Source organism: Ostrea edulis, chromosome 5 (genome assembly GCF_947568905.1).
Source record: "Ostrea edulis chromosome 5, xbOstEdul1.1, whole genome shotgun sequence".
NCBI classification, from domain to species: Eukaryota; Metazoa; Mollusca; class Bivalvia; order Ostreida; family Ostreidae; genus Ostrea; species Ostrea edulis.
This window is the reverse complement of record NC_079168.1, coordinates 8,930,610-8,955,170: the sequence shown is the minus strand read 5'-3', so window position 1 is coordinate 8,955,170 and position 24,561 is coordinate 8,930,610. Positions and strand designations below refer to the sequence as shown.

The following is a 24,561-nucleotide window of genomic DNA, read 5'->3' as shown; positions in this document are numbered from 1 at the left end:
GTTTGTTAATTTCTCGTTTCAGCGTCATGGCGTGGATCAATACAGGCTGAGGTTCATTGACTGTCGATGTGCATTGCAGACTTCCAAAGTTCCTGATCGGAGTGATTGTTGACTGTTAGGCATAATTTTGCATAGAATGCTGTCTCCGGGAGGGTACTGTTTTTTCCAGGCTCCCTTGGATCAAGATGGTATTTCTATTGCTTAATATCTATATTCATTTATCTTATGCTGCCATATTATCATCATCGGCGCATACATCGTATTATATTTGTACTTTCTCCAATGTATCATTAAAAGGCCATGACAAGCATGCCAAATAGAGTTTGATTGGATGGTATTTAGAAACAAAATTTCCCCCTTTTTAGAGGGTTTTCTGGTCAAGTTTGTGTCTGTTGTCCATGTCAAAGCAGTAACGAAATACATGTAAATTGAACGCGGGAAATATAACGCAATTGATGTAATGTTATTTAGCAAATTTACAAACATAGGAGACATGGCGTTAATCGAGGAGTGATTATATATGAATAAGAAAATAAGATTTACATGCTTTTGCGGATTTTATGTAACATCTCAGAACGAGGGGAACTACGGTAGACGAGATTCAAAATGGAGAAATACATGTCCACACGCTAATATTCGAATCGATAGCATTGGGACCAAAATTGTCAAGTTCCATAGGTATGGTTTAATTTTTCATTATTTTCCTATATTTTCCTTTTAAACATGTATATACGTGTTACTTATAAGGAGAGCTCCGCTCTCAGGACCTTCGGGCTGTGAGAGGGCTTCGCCCTCTATAAAGAAAAAATGGAAACATACAGTCAGTTGTTCAGTAAAGTAAAGGGTTCGGGAAGAGTGGACATCTCTGAAGGTTTTCTTGATCAATTGTGACTTTGATTTTAGTGTATATACTTTGAATTGATTAGCTAATTAAACTTACTCATGTTGGGGTTTTACAATGGAAGAGAAACATTTTTATGTCGTTTGAAAAATGTGTATATTACGCAATATAATGAAATTCAGCACCGATACTACTAGAATTACACACAGTATATGTTGTTAAATCTCTGTCCATATTATTCCATGCATATACCTATTTTAATCGGAAGGTTCAAAAGCTCTCTTAAATCTCTTGGTATTTTCGAGAGCAATGTGTTATCCTCCTGCAGTGGCGCATTTAGAGGGGTGCGCAGCCGGCGTCCCCCCCCCCCTAAACATTTCAAATTCAAGGTAAATCGCGGTATCTTGTTTCGGAAAATGTACTAAACGATAAAAGAAGGAATAATTCATTCCACTCCCGGAGAAATAAATGACAAATTCCTTTGATTTCTTGAATTACTTTATTGGGAGAACTTAATTTTTCAAGCCCCATAAAATATGTAAAATCCAGGAGTTTCCAGAGGGCTTCGCCCCCTGGACCCCCACCAGGACTTCGCCCTGGACCCACTGCCTCATAAAGTGGCGCCCCCCGTAACCACGATTCCTGTATCCGCCCCTGCCTCAGACACCTGATCCCACCTCTAGGGCGGTGTTTACACTTTTATAGCAATGATTTCTGATGCATAAGAAAATCTTAATCCGCTGCCAAAAGAGTAGAGTGAAAATAGTTATGAATATTATAACGGTTACACATGGAGCCGGGATGAATGTTATAAATGCAACTACATGTAACACTAACGGTCGTCATATGAATAAATTTCATTTTCACAGATATTTCATATAAAACTACATTTTCCCCTAAAATTAAATCCTGAATTCATTTCTATTTCAAATATAATAAAAGAAATTTACTTCTGAATAATTGAATTTAGTGTAGTGCAATTGCCATTTAACGCGTGGGTAAAGTGTTAACAAAAAATTGGGGATTCTGGTAAATTACAACAGTGAAATGTCATGTTACCAATTTGATATGCATTGTATGATTATTATGTTAAATTCTGTCACCAATTTACTATATGATTATAGTAAATTCTTTCACCAATTTAGTATATGGTTTTAGTAAATTCTGATGTCAAAATTGAAGTTCATATTTCATATCGTAAATACTCATACTTCTTAAGTTACTGAAATGTTTGATAAAAATTTTCTCAGGTTGCCAAGCCAAATTTGAGCTAGACAACAAATGTTAAACCTAAAACAAAAGTTCAAAATGTGATTTCATATAAAATGTACAGAGAAAAATTCATTTGTTTACGATATAATAATTCGCCGCTGTTTTTGTTTTGCATCATTATAAACTGGGACAACGATAGGGAGTCATTTTACGTAGGACTGGAAAAATATTTTTGAAAAATAAGAATGCTCCTATTTCCAATAAGTGTGTATTTCTTTCAAAGGAATTATATTTTTTCTCATTTCTTGGATCTGATCATCATCTTAGTAGACTTCATGTTTTCAAAACTCTGTCCCCAGAACAGACCCGCTCTATTATTCTTATTTGACAGTTGATAAACGCCATTGAGATCTGACCATGCACAGTTCTTGAACCACCATGCGCCAAAGTGATATTTCACAGCACAATTATAATTTCCATTACTGTCATTGTCTCTGTCTTTTGTTGTGAAGTACATACCATTCAGGTTATAAGCTTTTATCATCTTGTCTCCTGAAACATTCAAACTTATAGTAATATTTTATCAAAATAAACATTCACATGTTAATTTAGCAGTTCAGAGAGTTCAATAATTAGTTGGGTATTAATATAATGTAACCTGAATATAACTGCAATGAACTCCCTCACGACACAAAAAAAAAATGCATTTTTATATTGATACACATACAATAATACCGGGGTTTTTGTGTGGGGATGGGGTGGGGGGTTGTGTTTTTTTTTTTTGTTTTTTTTTTTGTTTTGTTCATTTGATCAATGTTCAAACATTTCTTTCATATAGTCTGTTGACATAAAGAGTAAATAATTGGCAACAACACATCAACAGACAACAGGATGAGGTAAAATGGCTATCGGATTAGGCCCCTTTTGCTGTGGTCGATAAAACAATTCATTTTAAATTCATTTATTCACTCAAACCATTCACAATGGTACAGGAGGTACATAAATATAATTTTATAATTATATATTGCCAAGGGTATGAGTATATAAATAGTATGTGTACATATATGTTCATTAGCACAAATTAGAGGTGGGGTCATAATGCATACAAAGGGACTTGGACATCTAATAAATATACACGTTAGGGAGGACAGCAGAGAAACTCCTGATATTTAGAAATGAATATACTTAGTTGTTTTATTTTTAATGTTTTAAAGTTTGACGTTGTCATTAATTCTCTAAATTCAGTGTATTTGGTACATGACAATATCTAGAAGCCAAACAATCACTGTACAAAGTTAAAATTTTATACATAGACGATGATTTCTAAATAGTGTTTTAATAGTTCCCTTTTTGTTTTGTCATAAGGAATGCGGAAAATCGACTGATTATGATAACAAGCAGTTTGTCATGGTTTGTAATCTTTCTTTTTTTTCAAGAATAATGATAAACAGGGTGGGCGGATCTAAACACAAAGGACATCATTCAATTTAGGAATATGAATATATCAATAGCACTAAAGAAAATAGTATTTTAAAGTGTTTTACACATAAACACTGTATACGATGTTTGGCCCCACCTTGGGGCCAGAACCCCTACCCCAGGGGTCATGACAATTTTGGTAAAAGCCATCTTGCTAATCATTACTATCTACTCACTTTTTCTACACATCGCACTGCCTGCGTGTCACAGCCATTTTATGTCGGGGCATCGAAGGGAGGCATCGTTGACAACCTATGACAGATATTTATCGAGTCAACAGAAGCGTTCAGTGAGCTCATGTTTGTCAACAATTAGCCTGCAAATTCAAATCAAATTCCCTTACCTTCGTACACTTCCACATCCTCTGCGATGTCAGTTCTGTCAGGAGATTCATCTGCGTCCTCTTTCCTGTCTATAAATGATTTCCTGACACCTGACGACTGCCGCTCTGTTCTTCATGAACCTCCACCTCAGTCTTCTGTTAACTCCCTAATGTCCACAGAATATCTTTCGATGTCGGTCTTCAACTTTCAAAAATGAAAGGACGCAGCAAAACTGTAACGTTGCGCGCGCACATACACACACATACACACACACACACACACACACACACACACACACACCCTTTCGCAGTACGTTTTAACCAGTTTTTCTAAAGTTGCCAATTTAGACACAAGGAAGAGTTTTCAATTACATATTCCTGAGTTAATGTATATGTGTTTGCTGATATACTGCTTTTCAGTGTCTTAATGATTAAAACAGTTCTTCATTTGATGGAACTTTGTTTTGTGTTGTCGTCATTTGATGGAACTTTGTTTTGTGTTGTCGTCATTTGATGGAACTTTGTTTTGTGTTGTCGTCATTTGATGGAACTTTGTTTTGTGTTGTCGTCATTTGATGGAACTTTGTTTTGTGTTGTCGTCATTTGATAGAACTTTGTTTTGTGTTGTCGTCATTTGATGGAACTTTGTTTTGTGTTGTCGTCATTTTGAATGAAGCGTTACATGTATGTGAATTGTATAAAAACGATCAAAAATGTAAATATAAGTAATAGGGTATCATTTTAAAATATCTATCGGGATATAAATACGGGTTGGTACGTGATCAAATTAACCATAAAGTCCTTCGGTTGATCACGTGACCAACCCGTATTTATATCCCAAAAGATATTTCAAAATGATACCTTATTTCTTAAATATTCACATTTTTTTTTTACACTTTTCTCCTATATAACACTATGACGAGCAATACGTATTTAGCACTGTATAAATACCTATACGGGGTCCACAGAAGTTGTGCGTATGAACATTTGTTAAAAGTAGGTTACAGGTACTACTTTTACTATGGCAATACACATCTAGCAATCGCTCTCGCTTACTAAAGAAGTTTATCGATAGATGAAATCAACATCACAAAATGTATTTCATTTTATTTGCATTCCAAGCAGTGGGGTTTCATCAGAAATAAAAACATTTCTGTAAAACAATTGCAATGTCTTACTAATGTATGTTTAAAATTTCGTTTGCTACACCCTAGCCCTTCGGGCTTTATGGAATTTGATCATGTGGCCAACCCGTATTTATATCCCGATAAATAGTTTAAAATGATACCTTATTTCTTAAATATTGTACATGTACATAACGGTTACACATGGAGCCAAAGGGGAGGGATGGGTGTTAAAAATTACAGCACTGTGGGTCATGTTATGAATAAATGTAATTTTCACAGATATTTCTTATAAAACTACATTTATCCCAAAATTAAATCTTAAATTTATTCATAGTTTAAATATCATGATATATTCACTTTTGAATAATTGAATTTTGTGTTGTACAATTGTCATTTTAACTCATGGGTAAAGTGTTAACAAAAATTAGACATTGTGGTGTATCACAACAGTGAAATTTCATGTTACCAATGTAGCATATGATAATAGTAAATTCTGTCACCAATGTAGTAAATAGTCATAGTATATTGTGTCACAAATTCAGTGTAAGATTATAGTAAATTATGTCACCAATGTAGTAAATAATCATAGTATATTGTGTCACAAATTCAGTGTAAGATTATAGTAAATTATGTCACCAATGTAGTAAATAATCATAGTATATTGTGTCACAAATTCAGTGTAAGATTATAGTAAATTATGTCACCAATTTAGTAAATAATCATACTATATTCTGTCACAAATTCAGTGTAAGATTATAGTAAATTCTGTTACCAATTTAGTAAATAATCATAGTATATTCTGTCACAAATTAAGTGTATGATTATAGTAAATTCTATCACCAATTTAGTAAGTAATCATAGTATATTCCGTCACAAACTCAGTGTAAGATTATAGTAAATTATGTCACCAATTTAGTATATGATTAAAGTAAATTCTGGTGTAAAAGATTGAAGTTCATATTTTATATCTTCACCTTTTTAAGTTGTAGAAGTCTTTAATATTTGAGCTGGACAACAAATCTTAAAACTAAAACAAAAGTTCAAAATGCGATTTCATGTGAAATATACACAGAAAAATACATTTGTTTACGATATAATAATCCGCCGCTGTTTTTCTTTTGCATCATTATAAAATGGAACAACGATAGGGAGTCATTTTACGTAGGACCGGGGAAAATATTTTTGAAAATTAAGAATGCTCCTATTTCCAAAAAGTGTTTATTTCTTTCAAAGAAAAGTATTTCCAAAGGTCCTTTTTCACCCTACTCTCACTTCTGTTCTCTTTATAGGATTTATGAGATTGATCACTATTCGTTATCTTCACCTTTTCATTTGTAGACTTGTCTAATATCGCAGAGAAGTGGGATTACAAGTTTGACATTAATTTAAACCCAGTTTCTTAGATTTTCAAGTAAGAGGGTTTTGGTCTTTGTTCTAAACATGGCTCTCTGTGCATTAAGATGGGACTGACCACGATAGGGATTCATATTACGTAGAACTGTACGGACGGATACAAAAATAACAATGTTCCATTTCACTTATTTTCAAGAAATGTGGATTTATTTCATAGAAAACATATTTCTCTCATTTCTTGGATCTGATCATCATTTTAGTAGTCTTCATGTTTTCATTACTCTGTCCCCAGAATAGGCCCTTTCTATTTTTCTTATTTGACGGTTGATAAACGCCGTTGAGATCTGAGTGTGTACAGTTATTGTACCACCATCCACCAGTGTGTTCGGACACTGCACAATTCAATCTATGCCGGTCATTGTCTCTATCCTTTGTTGAGAAGGACATACCATTCAGGTTATGAGCTTTTATCATCTTGTCTCCTGAAATATTCAAAGTTATGGTAATATTTGATCAAAATAAACATTTCGCATGTTAATCTATCATTTCTGATAGTTCAATAATTAGTTGGGTTAATAATGTAACCTGAATATAACTGCATAAACATCACAACATAAAAAATGCATTAGATTGACCAAACTTATTGCTACACATGCAACAATACCGGTATTGTGCAATCTTTTCTGGAATGTGTTGCGTGTTTTCTTAATTTAATCAATGTTGAAACATTTCTTTCATATTGCCTGTTGACATAAAGAGTAAATAATTGGCAACAACACATCAACAGACAAAAGGATGAGGTGAAATAGCTATCGGATTAGGCCCCTTTTTCTGTAGTCGATAAAAGCTATTCAATTTAAATTCATTTATTCACTCAAACCATTCATAATGGTTCATGAGGTACATAAATATAATTATATAAATAATATTGCCAAGGGTACACTTACATAAATAATATATGCACATATATGTTCATTAGCACAAAATAGAGGTGGGGGTATAATGCATACAAAGTGACTCGGACATTTAACAAATATACACGTTAGGGGGGACTAACTCCTGAATTTTAGAAAGAAATATACTTAAGTTTTTTATGTTTTAAAGTTTGACGATGTCATTAATTCTCAAAAGGTACATGATTCCACCTCTGGTGTGTCCAGGGGTCCGTGTTTGCCCAAACTATCTATTTTGTATTTCTTATAGGAGTTATGAGATTGATCACTGTTCGTTATCTTCACCTTTCATTTGGTACATGACAAGATCTTGAAGACAAAATTTCACTGTTCAAAGTTAAAATTTTACACATAGACGACACAGACGATGGTTTGGTTTCTGAACAGTTTTAATAGTTCCCTTTTTGTTTGTCATAAGGAATGTGGAAAAATCGACTGACTATGATAACAAGCAGTTTTGTCAATGATAAACAAGGTGGGCGGAACATCATTCAGTTTAGGAATATGAATATATACCTACCATTCCTCGTTTACAAATCACTTGACATTATCTATTTGGTCTTTGTAAATTGTGTTTGACACGTGATGCATTTTAGCAAATGAAAGCTAAGCATGGGGCCTGATTTTCGAAAGTATGCTAAGATTGATCCTAAGACATATTTTACGACTAACCTTAGTGCTATCTTAGGACATTCGTAAATTGTAAATCAAAGATGTCTTAGAATTCTCTTAATAAAGTTGGACTTTCGATGGTCTTGGGGTTGTCGTAAGATCATCACATATTTTTTAACATCATTTTACGGATGAAAAAGTTCTATAGCATTACTTTCAAACAAAACAAAAAATGTGAAAATTCTTTTTGAATCACATAATTTAGTTTGATACATAGAAATGGGAAAAAAATAAATTTCATTTAATTCCGGAAAATAACGAACATTTATATCAATTGCTTTCAAAGATAAAATACATTTACAGAATTAAATTTAAAAAATCCACCAACTTCAATTGCATGAGATTACAAAAATGATCAATCATTATATGATGTATGAGGTGAAAATAAATTTGCCCAACTCTCTATTTTGTATTGTTTATAAGAGTTATGAGATTGATCACTCACTGTTCGTCATCTTTGCATCGTAATTTTTTCCTATACAATATGAATTGAGAAGTAAGACAAACTATATTTTCAACTAAAATAAATTAAAATGAACATACCAATATTGTTTGTTAATAATTGCTTAGCGGTTTTTTAACGTGTGCACATCTACCCCGTTCTATTATTTGCTTGTTTACACGTGAATAAAGACGCGCATGATTGGAATGTACATGTATATTGTCATATCAAGGATAAGTAATGGGCAATTGTTCAAGAAATAAGCCCGCCAAACATTTACCCGTGCTTTCCGAAATATCTATTGATACGTTTGTATGAAGCAACGAAGATGAGTTTTTATCGAGAAGTATTTTTCACTTTTAATGTTAAAAATTAAAAATATAACTCATTTAATGTTGACAACCCAATTGTGGACCTTCTGAATGCAAGAATAAGAATAAGAGCAATATTTAACTCTGTGTTCTGTTAAAAAACTCGAGACTATTTTTTCATTTTGCAAAGAAACCAGTGAAATGTAAATTTTGTGTAATCTAAAGCATATCAATTTTGTACATTCAGTTAAATGACACATTTTACGTAAAGTATAATTGAAATATATATATATATATATATATATATATATATATATATATATATATATATACGACGGACTAGGCGTTACGAAATGCAGCGCACAAGTCACAGAGAAGATAAAACAACGTCTGTGCAAGATATTTGAGGATCATGGTCTCCGTATCACTATAGATGCCAACAAGAAGGTGGTCAACTATTTGGACGTAACGTTGAACTTACATACAAGTAAACATTCCCCGTATTTGAAACCCGGCAACATTCCGCGTTACGTACACTCCGGCAGTAACCACCCGCCTTCCATACTTAAAGCTATACCATCAGGCATCAATCACCGATTGTCATCAATTTCATCGGACAAAGAGGAATTCGTCAAAGCCGCCGGCATATACCAAAAAGCACTTGATGAAAGCGGCTATAAATATAAGCTTACATACGACGAATCAGCCAAAACTAAACAGAACAGCAGAAGAAATCGTTCCCGTAACATCACATGGTTTAACCCCCCATATGATAGTAACGTAAAAACAAACTTGGGTAAACAGTTTCTCAAAATTATAGATGAGTGTTTCCCGATAGGCCATGTTCTACGCCCGATTATCAACAGAAACACTATTAAAATATCATACAGTTGTATGCCATCCATGCAAAATGTAATTGACTCGCATAACGCTTCAATTAAACAAGTGCGCCAGACCGGAGATACATGTAACAGGTGTAATTGCCGAAACAAAGACCAATGCCCGCTCAACGGTGAATGTCGCGCCCACGGAATTGTGTATTTAGCTAGAGTCAGAGCCGATAATGGACAAGAAGAGAGCTACGTGGGACTAGCAGACACCGAGTTCAAATTAAGATACGCCAACCACACTCATTCATTCCGTAATTCCACGAAAAAGAATACCACCGAGCTCAGCAAATTCATATGGACATTGAAAGACAAAAATATTGACTACAAAATCAAGTGGGAAATTTTAGGAAAAACATCATCATACTCAAACATTTCAAAAAAGTGCAACCTTTGTATTCTAGAGAAATTCTTTATAATATGTCATCCCGAAAAATCTTCATTGAATAAGCGTTCAGAACTTGTCAGCACTTGCCGTCATTCCCATAAATTTCTATTTACTCAATCCTGTGTGTAATCATGCTTAGCAACTATCCAGTATGTTTCTGTGTAACATATTCTCAGCCACGCGGATGTTTTTCGTTAGATGTCATTTTTCTCCCGACGAGTGAGGGGAAACCATCCCCTTACGAAACAGCCTGTAGAGAAATAAATGTTATGTGATTGAACTCCATCTGATCGTCAATTTATGTAGCTCCGTGAGGCCACGTCGAGCACTCTAGAAGATTATATCGGAGATTTATCCCAATATATATATATATATATATATATATATAGTATATTTTTTATTTTTTTTAAATATATATATATAATAATAAATAATATAATAATAAAAGTCAAGAATCACAAAACTCGAATAACATTTCACTGTTAACGCTTTCGGCATTCTTAAGAGCGTTCCATTAAGCTTTCTTTCTTTCGTTTAAAAGTTTAAACCACAAACCTTTCATCTGGCCTTTTTTCTTGATTTAAGGAATTCCACTTTTGCATCATGCGCTACGCGCAATGATGCAGTTTTCCGTCTTTTTTTTTTTTCGTGGAATTCCTCCATCCAACGAAAAAATAATAAATTCATTCCTTATCATTTAATATTTTAAAACATTAAGTGTATATGATAAAACATTATTCGAGTTGAGTTGAATTAACGAGTTATTCTTGGACTACATTTTATGTCATTTTGAGATGGGCGTAGTAATTTGTGAATACACAACTTTAAAATCATAAAAACTTCACACTCACGGATTTTTCTTACGGATCCTTACGTATTCCACAAATCCGTAAAAGTACACGGATTGTTACGATTTAGACACTTTAAAGAGCTATTTAAGAACGTTTTAAGAGTATTAACGGGCCATTTACGGTCTATTACGAGTTCTTGCGATGCATTTACGGCACACATTTACCATTTGTTCCGAGTGAACACGGATAAATACGAGCAATTTACGACATTTTACGAGCTTTTTATGGATTGTTACGAGTATATTACGGAAATTTACGATTTAGCTTAGCTTTTACGTGTAAATCACGACATGTTAACGTGTTGATATAACGTGCTGTTACGAATAGTTAGGAGTTAGTTACGATTGTTTACGTTTTTGACTCAAAAGTGTTCGCTTTGTATCATCATTCGACAACTGACATTACTTGTAACAGCATGTATGTATGTATATTGTATGCAAGATGTGTAACTTCTTTGATGTCTTGATAGCAACTGAAAGAAATTGTCAGATTTTGCGTCTTTTATACCTTTCCTTAATCGTAAAGTGTAAGTATGTACTCGTAAAGTAATCGTGTCTATACGTAAAGTGCTCGTAATAACTCTGAACAGTCCGTAAAGCGATTGTAACCCGATGTGAATGAAATCGTAAATATCACTTAGGCATTCGTAATAATTCGTAAACAACTCGTAAACTATCCGTAACATATCGTAAACTAACCGCAAAGATTCGTAAAAAAAACTTTTTACGAGTATTTTAAGGATTTTTACGAGCAGTTTACGTGTTCTTGCGACCAGTTTACGATACTTACGGATTGTTACAAGTTATTTACGGGTTATTTACGGAAAATGAAATCCGTGGACAATCGTGAAAAATTTTTTGACATGTCAAAAAATTTGCCCCTACTTTCACGGATCCTTACGAGTGTGTGCGAGTTGTGACGAGTTATTAACGGATACCGACGAGTGATTTACGAATGCTTGCGATTGACTACGAGTCGGAGATCCGTAAGGACTCGTAAGAAAAATCCGTGAGTGGAAAGGTGGTATTAGGGCCAATGGTCGCCATTGGCCCTAATACCACCTTCCCACTCACCACTCCACGAACTGTTGTTTACTGTTGAGGAAACGGGTTTCTTGTGGACTGAAGAATGCAGTTTTAAAAGGATGAGTTAGAGATAAGTCCTGTTGAGAAAAAATTGAAGGAATTTTGTTGAGTGGAACTGGAATTAAGTGCAAAGTTCGATGTCGGTACTGACGGAAAGCGTGGGACACGTGCATAATCAAGACGTAGGATGCCAGGTAGGGTTCTCTTGAGGGTTGTCACGGCTTCCAGATGGACAAGTGAGTGTTGCAGAGGGTTTTTCGAGTTTTATCAGTGAATTCCTAAGGCGTCACAGCTGTTGTAACGTCTTACGGAAGCCTCATTTCGGTGCCCACTCATAAACATGTTTAGTCCGAAATAGCTGACGTTTTCCTGGCTTTTTTATGATTTTGATATTTGCCGTGCCTGGCAGGATTATGGAAGAACATATTATGCCGAAGTTCGAAACCATAGTCGTTTCAAAGGGCTACGATATTGCAGTATCTCTGAGGCAGTGTGCGGTGTTCTGGTATTTGGGTTCGTGACACGAAGGAAGTTGTCGCAAGGTGCAAACTGGACTATTGTCATCCCCGCTTGAATACATTTAACTCTCAGCCCGGAATTGCAGAAGCCACAAGCCTCTGAATTTCTATCAGTAAGCCGTTATATGATTGATCAGAGTGATATATACAGGTGTATACCCCCTGTGGCAGAAGCAGACGTGTGTTATATCGGGGAGTGGGGTCCTTAAATAGCCATGTTTAATTAATTTTGCATAATTAATCATGATTTATATTTGTTTGTTTTTGTTTAATAAATTTATATAGATCGATAGAATTGTTAAGTTTTTCTTTTCAGGATTCCCTAATTTATATATAAATACGAAGCATACAGAGGAATCCCCAACATTCCAATAGAAAGTAGTTCCGGCCATTTTTTTTTCGATGGATACAATATTCCAATAATTTTTCAACCAATGAAAAAGCGTGTAACATGTAAAATTAAATGATTTCTACGGCCTACCAAAAATTCATAAATCAAAGGAAATTCAGGAATATATACAAGGGAGCCAGAGTACTTACATAAAAATTTCCAAACCCTCGGATTTAAAACTCCGACCAATAGTAGCAGGACCTTCCTCAAGCACTCAAAGATTAAGCAATCTATTTGACTTCATTCTTAAACCACTATGCAAAACGGTACCCAGTTTCATCCGTGATGATTTGGATTTTCTCAATTACATTCCAGAAAAAGTACAGGAAGACACGCTTTTGGTTAGTTTTGATGTTACCAGTCTTTACACCAACATACCACATGACTTGGGACTGGAAGTTGTGAAATTTTGGATTGAGAAATATCCAACAGAAATTAACGAAAGATTTTCTAAAGATTTTATACTTAAAGCTCTTCAAGTAGTTTTAGAAAATAACCACTTTCAATTTGATGATCAATTCTATCTTCAAATTAAAGGCACGGCCATGGGACAAAGGTGGCTTTTACCTATGCAACCTTAGTAATGGGTTACTTGGAAGAAAAACTACAGAATAAACTTCCTGAGATTTTTTATGCAAATTTTGCACAATATATTCGACACAATTGGAAAATATACCTCGATGATATTTTCATCTTTTGGAATAAAACTACAGATGATTTACAAAACTTTCGTGCTGAAATCAATCAATTACATCAATCAATTCAATTTACTATGGATGTGAGTGATAAAGAACTGCCATTTTAGGATCTCCGAATCATTAAGGATGATTCCAATATAATCACCAATTTTTATTGCAAAGAAACAGATTCACATCAATATCTGGATTTCCATTCATGCCATCCTTCCCATACTAAACGTAACATTCCATACAACATGGCTAGACGGATATGTACAATAATTACGGATACTTCATTACGGTAAAAAAGACTGGAGGAATTGAAAGCATACCTTCGGCGACAACATTATCCGGAAAACCTCATTAATGACGGAATTACCAAAGCACGGAACACACCTATATCTATCTTAAGAAACTCCCGACACGAAGAAAACGATGTAAACAACGATATTCCATTTGTAATTACGCATAACCCACGCAACCACAATAATTTTGGAACAGTTAGAAGATTTTTTCCTATATATGAACAATCCCAAAATCTCAAAAACCTGATAAAAGAATCCCAAATAAAAAACAGCAGAAGACAGGCTCCTAATCTGAAGAGGATTCTAACGCGCGCCCGATTTACTACGGAAAATTCCAAATCCGTGCAAAAATGTGGGGATTCACGTTGCGGTACATGTAATCATCTAGAGGAAGGCAGAGAAAAAATTCTTAAATGCGGCAAAATATTAACACCAAATTCTAACATGACATGCAAATCCGAAAATTTAATATATTGTATGACCTGCCCTACCTGTAATGAAAACTACCTCGGACAAACCAGCAAACTGAACGCCCGTGTACGCGCCCACAAGCAGCAAATTCGCGATCCAAGTATCAGAAATTCGCCATGTTCCGAACATTTTGCCAATTGTGGTCATGGAGATTTCAACATATTTCCATTTTATAAAATGTATAATGACTGCGAAATTTCCAGAGTTATACAAAGGAGGAACACTTTATAAAATTGTTTAATCCCAAACTTAATAGAAAATAACTGTGTAAAATTGAAACTACATTTAACTGAACTCTGTAATTGATTTCCAAGTATTGTCTAATAATGTGTGTATTATACCGCTACCAGTGAATTTATTATGACGTCACAAAGGACAATTACTTACGTCGGGATATGTTGACGTTACTTAGCAATATTATTTCATAACTGTCTGAAAAAGCCGAAAGCGCTATCAGTGAAATGTTATTCGAGTTTTGTGTTTCTTGACTTATTATTGGCTGTAATTACTGCTGTATCAAATACTAAATTCTTTTTACAAACTATGTGTGTGTGTGTGTGTGTGTGTGTGTGTGTGTGTGTGATAAACTTGGATCGATATCCATTTATTTTGAAAACTTCGCAACTAATAACACACCCCATTCTTTGTTTTCAAAACAAATAACAAACTCTCTATAATGAGCTTCTGTCATGATAATTATATAACCTTGATTTTTTGTGAAACCTTTTAAGCATATTAGACCTGTAGATGTTGATCATTTAAAGTTAAAGCAATACAAGCTGTAACTGACGGTATTTTTTCAACTATCCAATTATTCACCAAATAACACCTACCGATTTAACTAATATAATCCCCAAGATCTAAACAAAACATTCTGCAAAATAAAGAAGGGAATATTGTTTGAGAGCACACCTACAATGAGCACTTCGTATAAACCGCCATTGTGTCGTTTACACGGACATGGGAACGATGATTGCCGAACATAATCGGGTTGCTGAGACCGAGGCCATACAAAGACGGAAACTGGCGCGAGTAACTACACGTGTCGTTTGCTTTAAAATATTACGTTGTTTCATGAATGACTAGAAATACTATGCAAATGTAAAAAGGTAATAATTACGCAAATGTGCCACTCAAATGAAATTTTGATTGTGAATTTTCTATAAAATTTGCATGTTAAACTGTTTACAAATCTAGCACGTGCTCAGTGCCTCTCTTTCGCTTCTTCCGAACTGGTGACCTCCAAGGTCAATGCACATCGGAGGTTACGAGCAGGAATTACTGACAGGATGACAATGATTCATGAATCTATATTTTCTGCTGATTTGACGGGTTTATTGCTTCAGATGCACTCTGATTCTATTAAGTTATATATATTCAATCACATATATGTTGACTATTTGTTCTTTTAGTTTTTAATTTATTTTCCGTCAGTTACAGCTTGTATTGCTTTAAAAACAAATTGGGGGGGGGGGGGGGGTTCGTGAATCAGTCCCTTTCAAGGGTGTGATCAAAAGTTCAATGTCTGACCAAAAAAACTAAATTAACATGGTTTTCTTCAACAACAACCCCCCCCCCCTTCAAACTAAAGATGAATGTTGAAAATAATGATAATCAGTGTGTGAAAATCGAAGTCGGATGACATAAACATACGGTCCCTCTCCTAACTATTTGAATTCACATGTACATTTGTATCCTACAATCAAAGTATAGTGTGTGTGTGTGTGTGTGTGTGTGTGTGTGTGTGTGTGTGTGTGTGTGTGTGTGTGTGCTTGTGTGTGTGTGTATTGTTTGTCGATATACTGTGAGCCATGAATAAGAGTATCATTGTTTGTATACTAATGTACTTTTCCTTAAACTTGACTTGGATATGACTTCTGTAAAGTTGATCCTACTCGCACAGCTCTTTTCTGAAACAGATAAAATCTTACCACCGGATCCGAGTAATAAAGAAAAGATAACTTTCAATCAAAATAACTGAATAAAATACCTTTTCAAACTCACATATAACAAATAATTAGACTGTTTAAATCGGTCTATAGCAACTTATGATTTACGTTGTACTATATTTCTTTCAGATTTCGTAATCAGGTTACGGATAAATTCTGTATCGTTTTCCACAAATCATTTTGCATGGGAAGAAAAGACTTAAACCGCCATTTGCATTTGCAAATGTTTCCTATACCAATTTATCTTGAACGTTAGACAATCTTTTTTGTCATTTTCATACAAAATATGGTGTTTGAATATAAAGTAATGTTGTATTCTATGAGATTTGTTTCACAATTATTTTTTTAATTCTACGCTTATTCTGCATTAAAACACATCAACCTATGTATTCTACTCGATTCAGCATTCAATGTCGTTTTACTTCAATATAATTTTTACTATTTGATATTTGCAACCCTAAATGTTTCCTATAAATGGGAAAATGAATGCCTCGCCGAGACGCTGAGTTTTGGTTCTGATTTATTTCACTGTTTATTAAGAATTCCGTGTTGTTTACTGCCCTCTTTTCTTCTCTCCATTTCGTTTCTACCAATTTGTTTGTTGCAAAGGAAAATACGCATTTGCAAAGGGAATTAAGCTGGACCCTTTGCACGTGATATCCTCTTTTGTATAGAGCGAACTATTCCAGTACACTGTAGGTCAGTGAGTTCAAACAGGGTTCGATAATTGAGAGGTTCTAGTAAATTGTTTGCTATTCTAAAAAAAAAAAAAGTATCGCTATGGGGTACAATTATCGTTATACGAAATTAGAAAATTTTTAATGATATGCAAACACAGTTTAAATAATTTAACTGCGCCTACTTGCGCCCATTCATTTCCAAATCTTTAAAAGTATGGGCGGGGTCAAATGCCTATGGGAATTTCAGCTAATAAGGAAACACCAAGCTTCAACTAGAGTAATGAGGAAACACTAAGCTTCAACTAGAGTAATGAGGAAACACTAAGCTTCAACTAGAGTAATGAGGAAACACCAAGTTTCAACTAGAGTTATATTCCGTTTCTAGCTACTTTATGTGCCGTGCAACATTTAAACCATAAGTACAAATGTTAATGAGTTGAATTATGTTTATTTCAACATAAAACCAGAAAATTTAATTTCATATATTATAAATATATTGAAGGCCATTAGCATATAGTTATTTCACCTCATCCTTTGAAGTTTTCATCTCATCATACCACTCGGAAATCATAAAGTAATTTTCAAAAACTAACCATCCGAAATATTCCTTATTAGGAGCAAAGCAAAACAAACGCTATACCTGCATCTCCGCTGTAGCCACTGATGGACAGTCTATATTTAGAAGATTCACTCCCAACAGAGAAATGTGAGTACCGAGCATACACCATGGATCCAGTGAATTTCCCCATGTCAATACGCAGTTCCTGGTTTCTTCCGCTGGTCAAGGTATGGATATGATCATTTCCTTAAAAAATGTCATTAACTCAAAAAAATTATATTTATCTATCTCTTAATAAAAATGATTGATATAAAAAAATCCTTTTCATTTGTGTGTGTGTCCTACATTATGCATTATATATATACATGTATATATATTACACTCTGAAAAGCCGAACTACACGGCGAAAGCGCTAAGTGTACTTAATTAAATGTGGATCATGTGTAAGTCATCGTTGGATATATCATATATATATATATATATATATATATATATATATATATATATATATATATATATATATATATATCAATTCCATCATGAATTGGAAATCTGAGAATCTTTTTTACTGTGCCACTTTCCCAACTTGTGGATAAAACTACAGAGGACAAACTAACAAACTTAATGCGCGAGTGGGGGTGCATAAACAACAAATTAAAGATCCTAGTGTAGTGAACATTTTGTGGAATGCGGGGTGGTAAATTTAAAGTGTTCCCGTTCTTTGAAATGTGAACTGAAAATGAAATAACTCGCAAAGCCAAATAGGACTATTTTATTATACTTTTTAATCCAAGCCTTAACAGATAATAATTATTTGAACAATTGAACTACAATTTAACATAATATTTTAACAAAATATTTGGGAATTACAGAAAATTACCAAACGCTCCGGTTAACGTTATTATGACGTCATAAAGAAATCGTTTAATTGACGTCATAACAAAGACGTTGATAATCGATTTTTGTATATTTGAACTGCTTGATGAACCATGTAGACATGGAGTAAGTGAATGATTGTTTTTATGGAATGTGGCATTCTGATTTTCATTACTTATTTACAACTGTATCGAATCAACTTCTAATATATATATATATATATATAATTCATTATTCCATTAAGAAAGCATTACATGTACTCTCTTAACATTGGAATCGACGTCTTTCAACATAATTATACAGTATATCTTCCAATCCAAAGCAATAGATCAATGAATACCCAATTATCACGTTAATGATATTGATCAATGATCGTCTATATTTACCTAGCCAATATTCTCTGCCAGGGTCTCCGAATCCTTTCTTATAATCATTCCATTCTCGATGAAAATCTGTTTTCCCGCCAAATCGTCTTTGTATTACCTACACGTATATTCAAATTAAATATTTTTTTCATTGTGATTTTTTTATATACATGTATGTGTACAAATTTACTGGAATTCGTTATTATACATCTGTCCAGTATAAGGGTTTTTTGTGAGTTTGCTTTGTGACCCTTCGATAAATTGTCGCTCTTATTCGAACGTCACCAGCTGTAGGTGAAGTACAACCAAGTGAAACCTTTGCTTGGCGCTCAGGGCCCCGAAACCTCCCTTTATAAGGTTGTGTCCAAATAACTCGCAACACTCACTTCTAAATGCCGAGCGTTTAATGAAAAAAACTTATAAAAGTTTTTACCGCTTTGGGTGTGGCCGTATAGCATGAGCGGGGTTCGAACTTACGAATCTCACCTATCCACCCCACCCCCATCCCCGTCATGTGACGAAATCTATAACCACTCAGTTTCATCGACCAGTGACCAGGATATGTAAATGTGAAGATGATACTACAAAAATTGGCATTTGAAACTAGAGATAGAGGAATAGACCATGTAGTTATACATTTTCTATACTATATATTCATGTATTCAATACTCGATTTAGATATTCGTGTTCAAAAACAAACTTATCCATACCGTCCATCCTCCTCCGTCTGTGGTCATGTCACAGTAGACTTGGACTGGAGTTATATGGTCGGGAACTATAATGTATACACCATCAATCCCAAGAAGGTTAGGAATTTTTTCCAGAATTTCCTCACAATCATAATAGTAAACTATAAAAGAAAATTATCGGGAATATTTGGTATGTTAATTATTATTTTATTTCTTTCTACCAATGCGTCAGCATAAGATGTAATATTCAATCAGCATGTATTAATTTCTTTTTTCTTTGGGAGGTGTTTTCAAATAAGCTGAATTTGTAAGGATGGAAAGGCATCGTATAATGAGTTTGAATGAGAATAAGCCTTTAAAATACAATTAAAATATAATTCTATTAATTGAATAATGTCAAGTTGCTTCATTTTCATGTGAACAATTAACAACAAATAATGAAAGAAAATCAACTTCAAAGAAAGATGATACAAATGTCATACAAGTATTGTGTTATGATTACAACGGACCAAAGAACATTCTCCTGCTTTTTTTCAGGTAAAGTTTTGTAAAGTTATGCTACAGGAATAAGAAAAAATAAACCAAGTTTAAACTATACCTTTTATTGTGTATCAAACAACAAAACCAACAAAAAAGATGTAAATACGTAATGCTAAGGAAAACATACAGGAAAATTTTTACCAAAGACTTAAACCTATAATATATATACCAAAAGTTCGCTAATACCAACTTCTTAAAATCATCATTGTCAAAATCACGGGGAAAATGATTTTGGCTTCAAAATTGTTTTCTTTTTTCATTACCTTTTCTATTTTTAGTGATGGTGTTTACCAATTTTCAAGACACCGACGTGTGAGGTTAATGTAGTCGTTTAGTTCGGTCTGACTATTATCAATCGGTGCAAATTATTTTGGATTTCTTGATGAAAAGTTTCTCCATGGAGTATGTAGTTGGACATTATAACCATTGAAATTCGGGTAATGATTTTGGCGAAAGATTTCATAAGTTGTGAAGAAGTCGATTTTAAGTACCCACGTTTCTGATCCAAGTGTAATAAGAAATGTTTAAAATAAACAAGACAGTCGTGGTACAGATATATTGTTAAAAATAGATACAACGTATTTTTGCTTCTTAGAATATTTTAAAAAGACTGTTAACGGAGGGATGGGGAGTGATTTCATACACATTTTTTTAAGAGTAGCGATTGTGTGATTGTGGATACCATTGATAGATAAAACTTTTACGCCATGTATGCCTATATGTCTGTTAAATTTGTATGATTATTTCTGAAATTGACTCTAATGTTATTTTTTTCTATAATGTTTATAATTATCTATAAATTGCCCTGCCGTGGAAGTTTGTTTTTCATCATTTACATACAGTTTTGTGCATGTTTCATTACTTTGTAATATTTTGTACGCCTTCTCTTTGATATCATTAGTGCTTTTCTTTATATATTGGTTGGGATTAGCTTTAGTAATTTACATATTTAATTGTAATTTACATATTTAATTGCTCATTTAAAGATCATTAGTAACGAGTTGTTTGTATTCAGTTGTCACATCCACGAAATTTTGTATATGTGGTTTCTTACATCATTTGTTTCATTATAATAAACGACATGTTCACTTAAGCGGTTTTAGCTCACCTGGGCCAAAGGCTCAAATGAGCTTTTCTGACCAAAATTTGTCTGTTGTTTGTCGTCTGCGGCGTAAACTGTTCACATTTTCGACTTCTTCTTCAGAACCGCTGGGCCAGTTTCAACCAAACTTGCCACAAAGCATCCTTGGGTGAAGGGATTTCAAGTTTGTTCAAATCAAGGGCCGTGTCCCTTTCAAAGGAGAGATACTCACAAAAATGCAAAAAATAGGATGGGGTGATTTAAAAATCTTCTCAAGAACCACTGGGCCATAAAGGCTGAAATTTACATGAAAGCTTCCTGACATAGTGCAGATGCAACGTTATTCAAATCGTGGCCCCCGGGGGTTAGATGGGGCCACAATAGGAGACCAAACTTTTACATACAAATATATAAGGTACATCTTTAAAAATCTTCTTCTCATGAACCACTGAGCCAGAAAAGCTTATATTTACATGAAAGCTTTCTGACATATTTCAGTTTGTTAAAATCATGGCCCCCAGGGGTAGGATGGGATCACAAGGGGGGATCAAAGTTTTGCATACAAATATATATGAAAAATCTTTGAATATGAGCCAAGGTGACTCAGGTGATCGCTGTGGCCCTTAGGCCTCTTGTTTTTATTTCGGTAGATAATTCAATCAACATTCAGCAACAAAAAGCGTTCAGAAGAATTTCAGAGTTTTTCTCATGTGGGTGTTTCAATCTCAAAGCTGTCTAATGAGTTAAAAGCTCCAGCTTTTACAATATGTTACGACACTAACAGTTTTACTATGTTTATGATCTAATATTTGCGTAGAAGTTCAATCCATCATCGTCTAGAACTATCTTTGTTAAATATTATGACATCAAGGCATAAGAATTACAAAAAAGAGGCATTTTCTAAAAGTATTTTTTCTGCTTTAATTTCATATACTTCTTAAGTAAAATTTCTACACCTTGTGAAAACCTAATTGGGCTTTCTAATCCCACTGATTCCTTATAAAGTTCTATTCCTCACCGGATTTCTTGACGTAATCAAAGAAATATTAATTACTGTTTGAATTAGTTTATTATAGCTAATTATAACAAAAATATAGAGTAAATCAAACTATCAATTGAACCTTTTGATACATTTAACCGTATTATCAAAGTTTGTACTAATGCAAATCAAAGTATCAAAGTTTTTATACAGAAAATCAAAATTTGAACCGTACATTTCCTTTTTAGAGATCTTAATATGTAGCATGTTTACGTTTAAGATTTGCTATTAACGATCCATGTATGTTATATTGTACTTCGCGGTATACACAAGTATATCAATTAAAACATATTTTGTTGAGATTTAGTAACAAATAGGGCAGCTTTATAAAAAGTATTCTTAATCTTTGTAAAATTTCGATAGATAATTTTTACATAGGACACATTCTTGTCATGAAAAGTTTATTTCACATTCTTCTAACTGGGGTCTTATACCCTATATTTGAAACTATGTGGAAAAAAGATGATATAGATTTCTTTTACTTCGTGGACAGTATTTAAGGTTTAAAAATATTGTACTTTAGGAAAAGTTTTATGTACATGTATCTGATTAGTAATACCTTAAAATGTTCACTATACTGTACTATTATAGTAAGTTTCTGTTAGTGCAGTTGTATATCTTAGTAATACAACACATCTTGTTTATACAAAATTCCCTAGAATATCTTTCATTCGTTATAATCGATTTCTCTTACATGAATCACGTACAATTTTTTTTTACAAATTCATTATAAGCATAACCTACTACAAACAGAAATATTCACACTGTACCTCTTGAGGGATCTTTGGATGCATTTCTTTGTTCTGTAATTAAATTTTCCACTGTTGTGTTAATTGATAGAGTAAAGTTCTGTAAATTTGTATCAATCATCTGTAGACGCAGATTGAAATCCTTCTTAAAGACATCAAACTGTTCTTCAGTCACTGTGTTTTTCAACGTCCTGTTCAATACCGCTATTTGTTCATTCAGCTTAACGTTTTCTTCCTCTAGGTTTTGGTTTGTTTCATTGATAGTCCTTAATTCTTCTTTGAATTTCGAATTCTCCACCTCTATGTCACTAATCTTCCTTTTCATGGCTTGACTATTGTTTTTATTGTCTATGGCATCCATTGCTAAACCTTGGATTTTTTGTACCATAGAAAACCTGACCAGGCTCTCCTGGTTTAATATGTCACGTAAAACGCTTGAAACTTTATTGGATGTTGTTACAGAGGATAATTCAGGTTTTTCATCGACTTTGACGTCTACGAGCGACTGAAGACCAATTACTCCATTTAGAATGAGAAAACAACCAACCACGAAACCCTTCATCATTGCAAATAGAAATTTTGTCTCGCAGCACTATGAACAAATGTTTTCCGAATTGTAAAAAAACACAACCGCTTATATACCGATCAAGAAGAAAAGCAGTGTTTTCAATCAACCAATCAAATGTCTAAAGCAATGATACACGATACACTACATATCTAATATATTTTTGGCACCTTGGAATCATATATAAATTAACATGCTGTATGCAAAGGCGCCATTTCGAAGATAGTATTTTAGAAGTATAATTAAGAAACTAATTCCCTATCTCTGTATTGTGATAACGGTCCTAAATTAACAATTGCAAGATTTCAGATGCATTGATGAACGTAATTTTACCTCGTTGTCTGACGTATGTTGGACATGGTTAATTAGGATATCATGCAATCGCAGAAAGTTCACACCATCCGTATCTTTTCTTCTTACAACAAACAGCATAAACTTATCAATTCTGTGTCTGTATATCTATATCTAATTAACTTGTTTACAATACAAAGAGTCCAAATCAAACAAATATTTGTTTATCTTGCGATCGCTATCTGACGAAAACTGATGACATAAGTATTTTCATGGTTAATTTTAATCAGATGATCATTTGTAAATTGAATAACTACATAAAAGAAGACAAAAGATCTATACATGGATAAATGACTCTGAAGACGATATAATTTTCTTACAGGAAACTCATTACATTAAAGAAAACGAATTTATGTACAATGCTAGGTGGCATGGGAAATCTTTTCATTGCTTTTCAGAGTCTGTATTCAGTAGGGGGTTAGTATTCTATTTAAGAAGGACGTTGGATTTGATATAATAAGTATACACAAATCTAATGATGGGAGAAAACTCTTGGTTAATATTTCTATTGATGATCAATTGATTACATTAGTTAACGTATATGCACCAAATAATCTTAATGATAGATGTGATTTCTTTAAGAGAATGCAAACATGGATTAATCAACATGCACATTCACTAGAAAATTTAATGTTATGTGGTGATTGTAATTGTATATTAGATAATGTAAGTGATAAATGTAGCAATATTTTGAGAAAATGCTTACTTAACTTAAATTTATGTGATATATGGAATGAATTGCATCCAGACAAAACTGGATATACTTGGTGTGATGCAAGCGACGCCCCCAGAAGTCGTATTGATTACATATTTATCACAAAGCTTTTTATGTA

General features: G+C 33.6%; 1 protein-coding gene across 2 annotated transcripts; it reads right to left on the bottom strand.

Annotated features, from left to right (window-relative positions):
• Positions 1-1,326: 1,326 nt before the first annotated feature.
• LOC125650040 (techylectin-like protein) lies at positions 1,327-23,424 on the bottom strand. Of its 2 annotated transcripts, none has more exons than XM_056167186.1 (5): positions 22,834-23,424; positions 19,425-19,564; positions 18,736-18,832; positions 17,555-17,719; positions 1,327-2,605 (listed from the first exon to the last, which is right to left on the bottom strand). In XM_056167186.1, exons 1-5 carry the CDS (start codon positions 23,375-23,377, stop codon positions 2,352-2,354), a joined length of 1,200 nt encoding a protein of 399 aa, XP_056023161.1. In that variant the 5' UTR covers positions 23,378-23,424; the 3' UTR covers positions 1,327-2,351. The 2 variants fall into 2 exon arrangements, with proteins under 2 accessions (XP_056023161.1, XP_048733931.2); XM_048877974.2 differs by lacking the exon at positions 1,327-2,605 and adding an exon at positions 6,560-6,816.
• Positions 23,425-24,561: the final 1,137 nt, after the last annotated feature.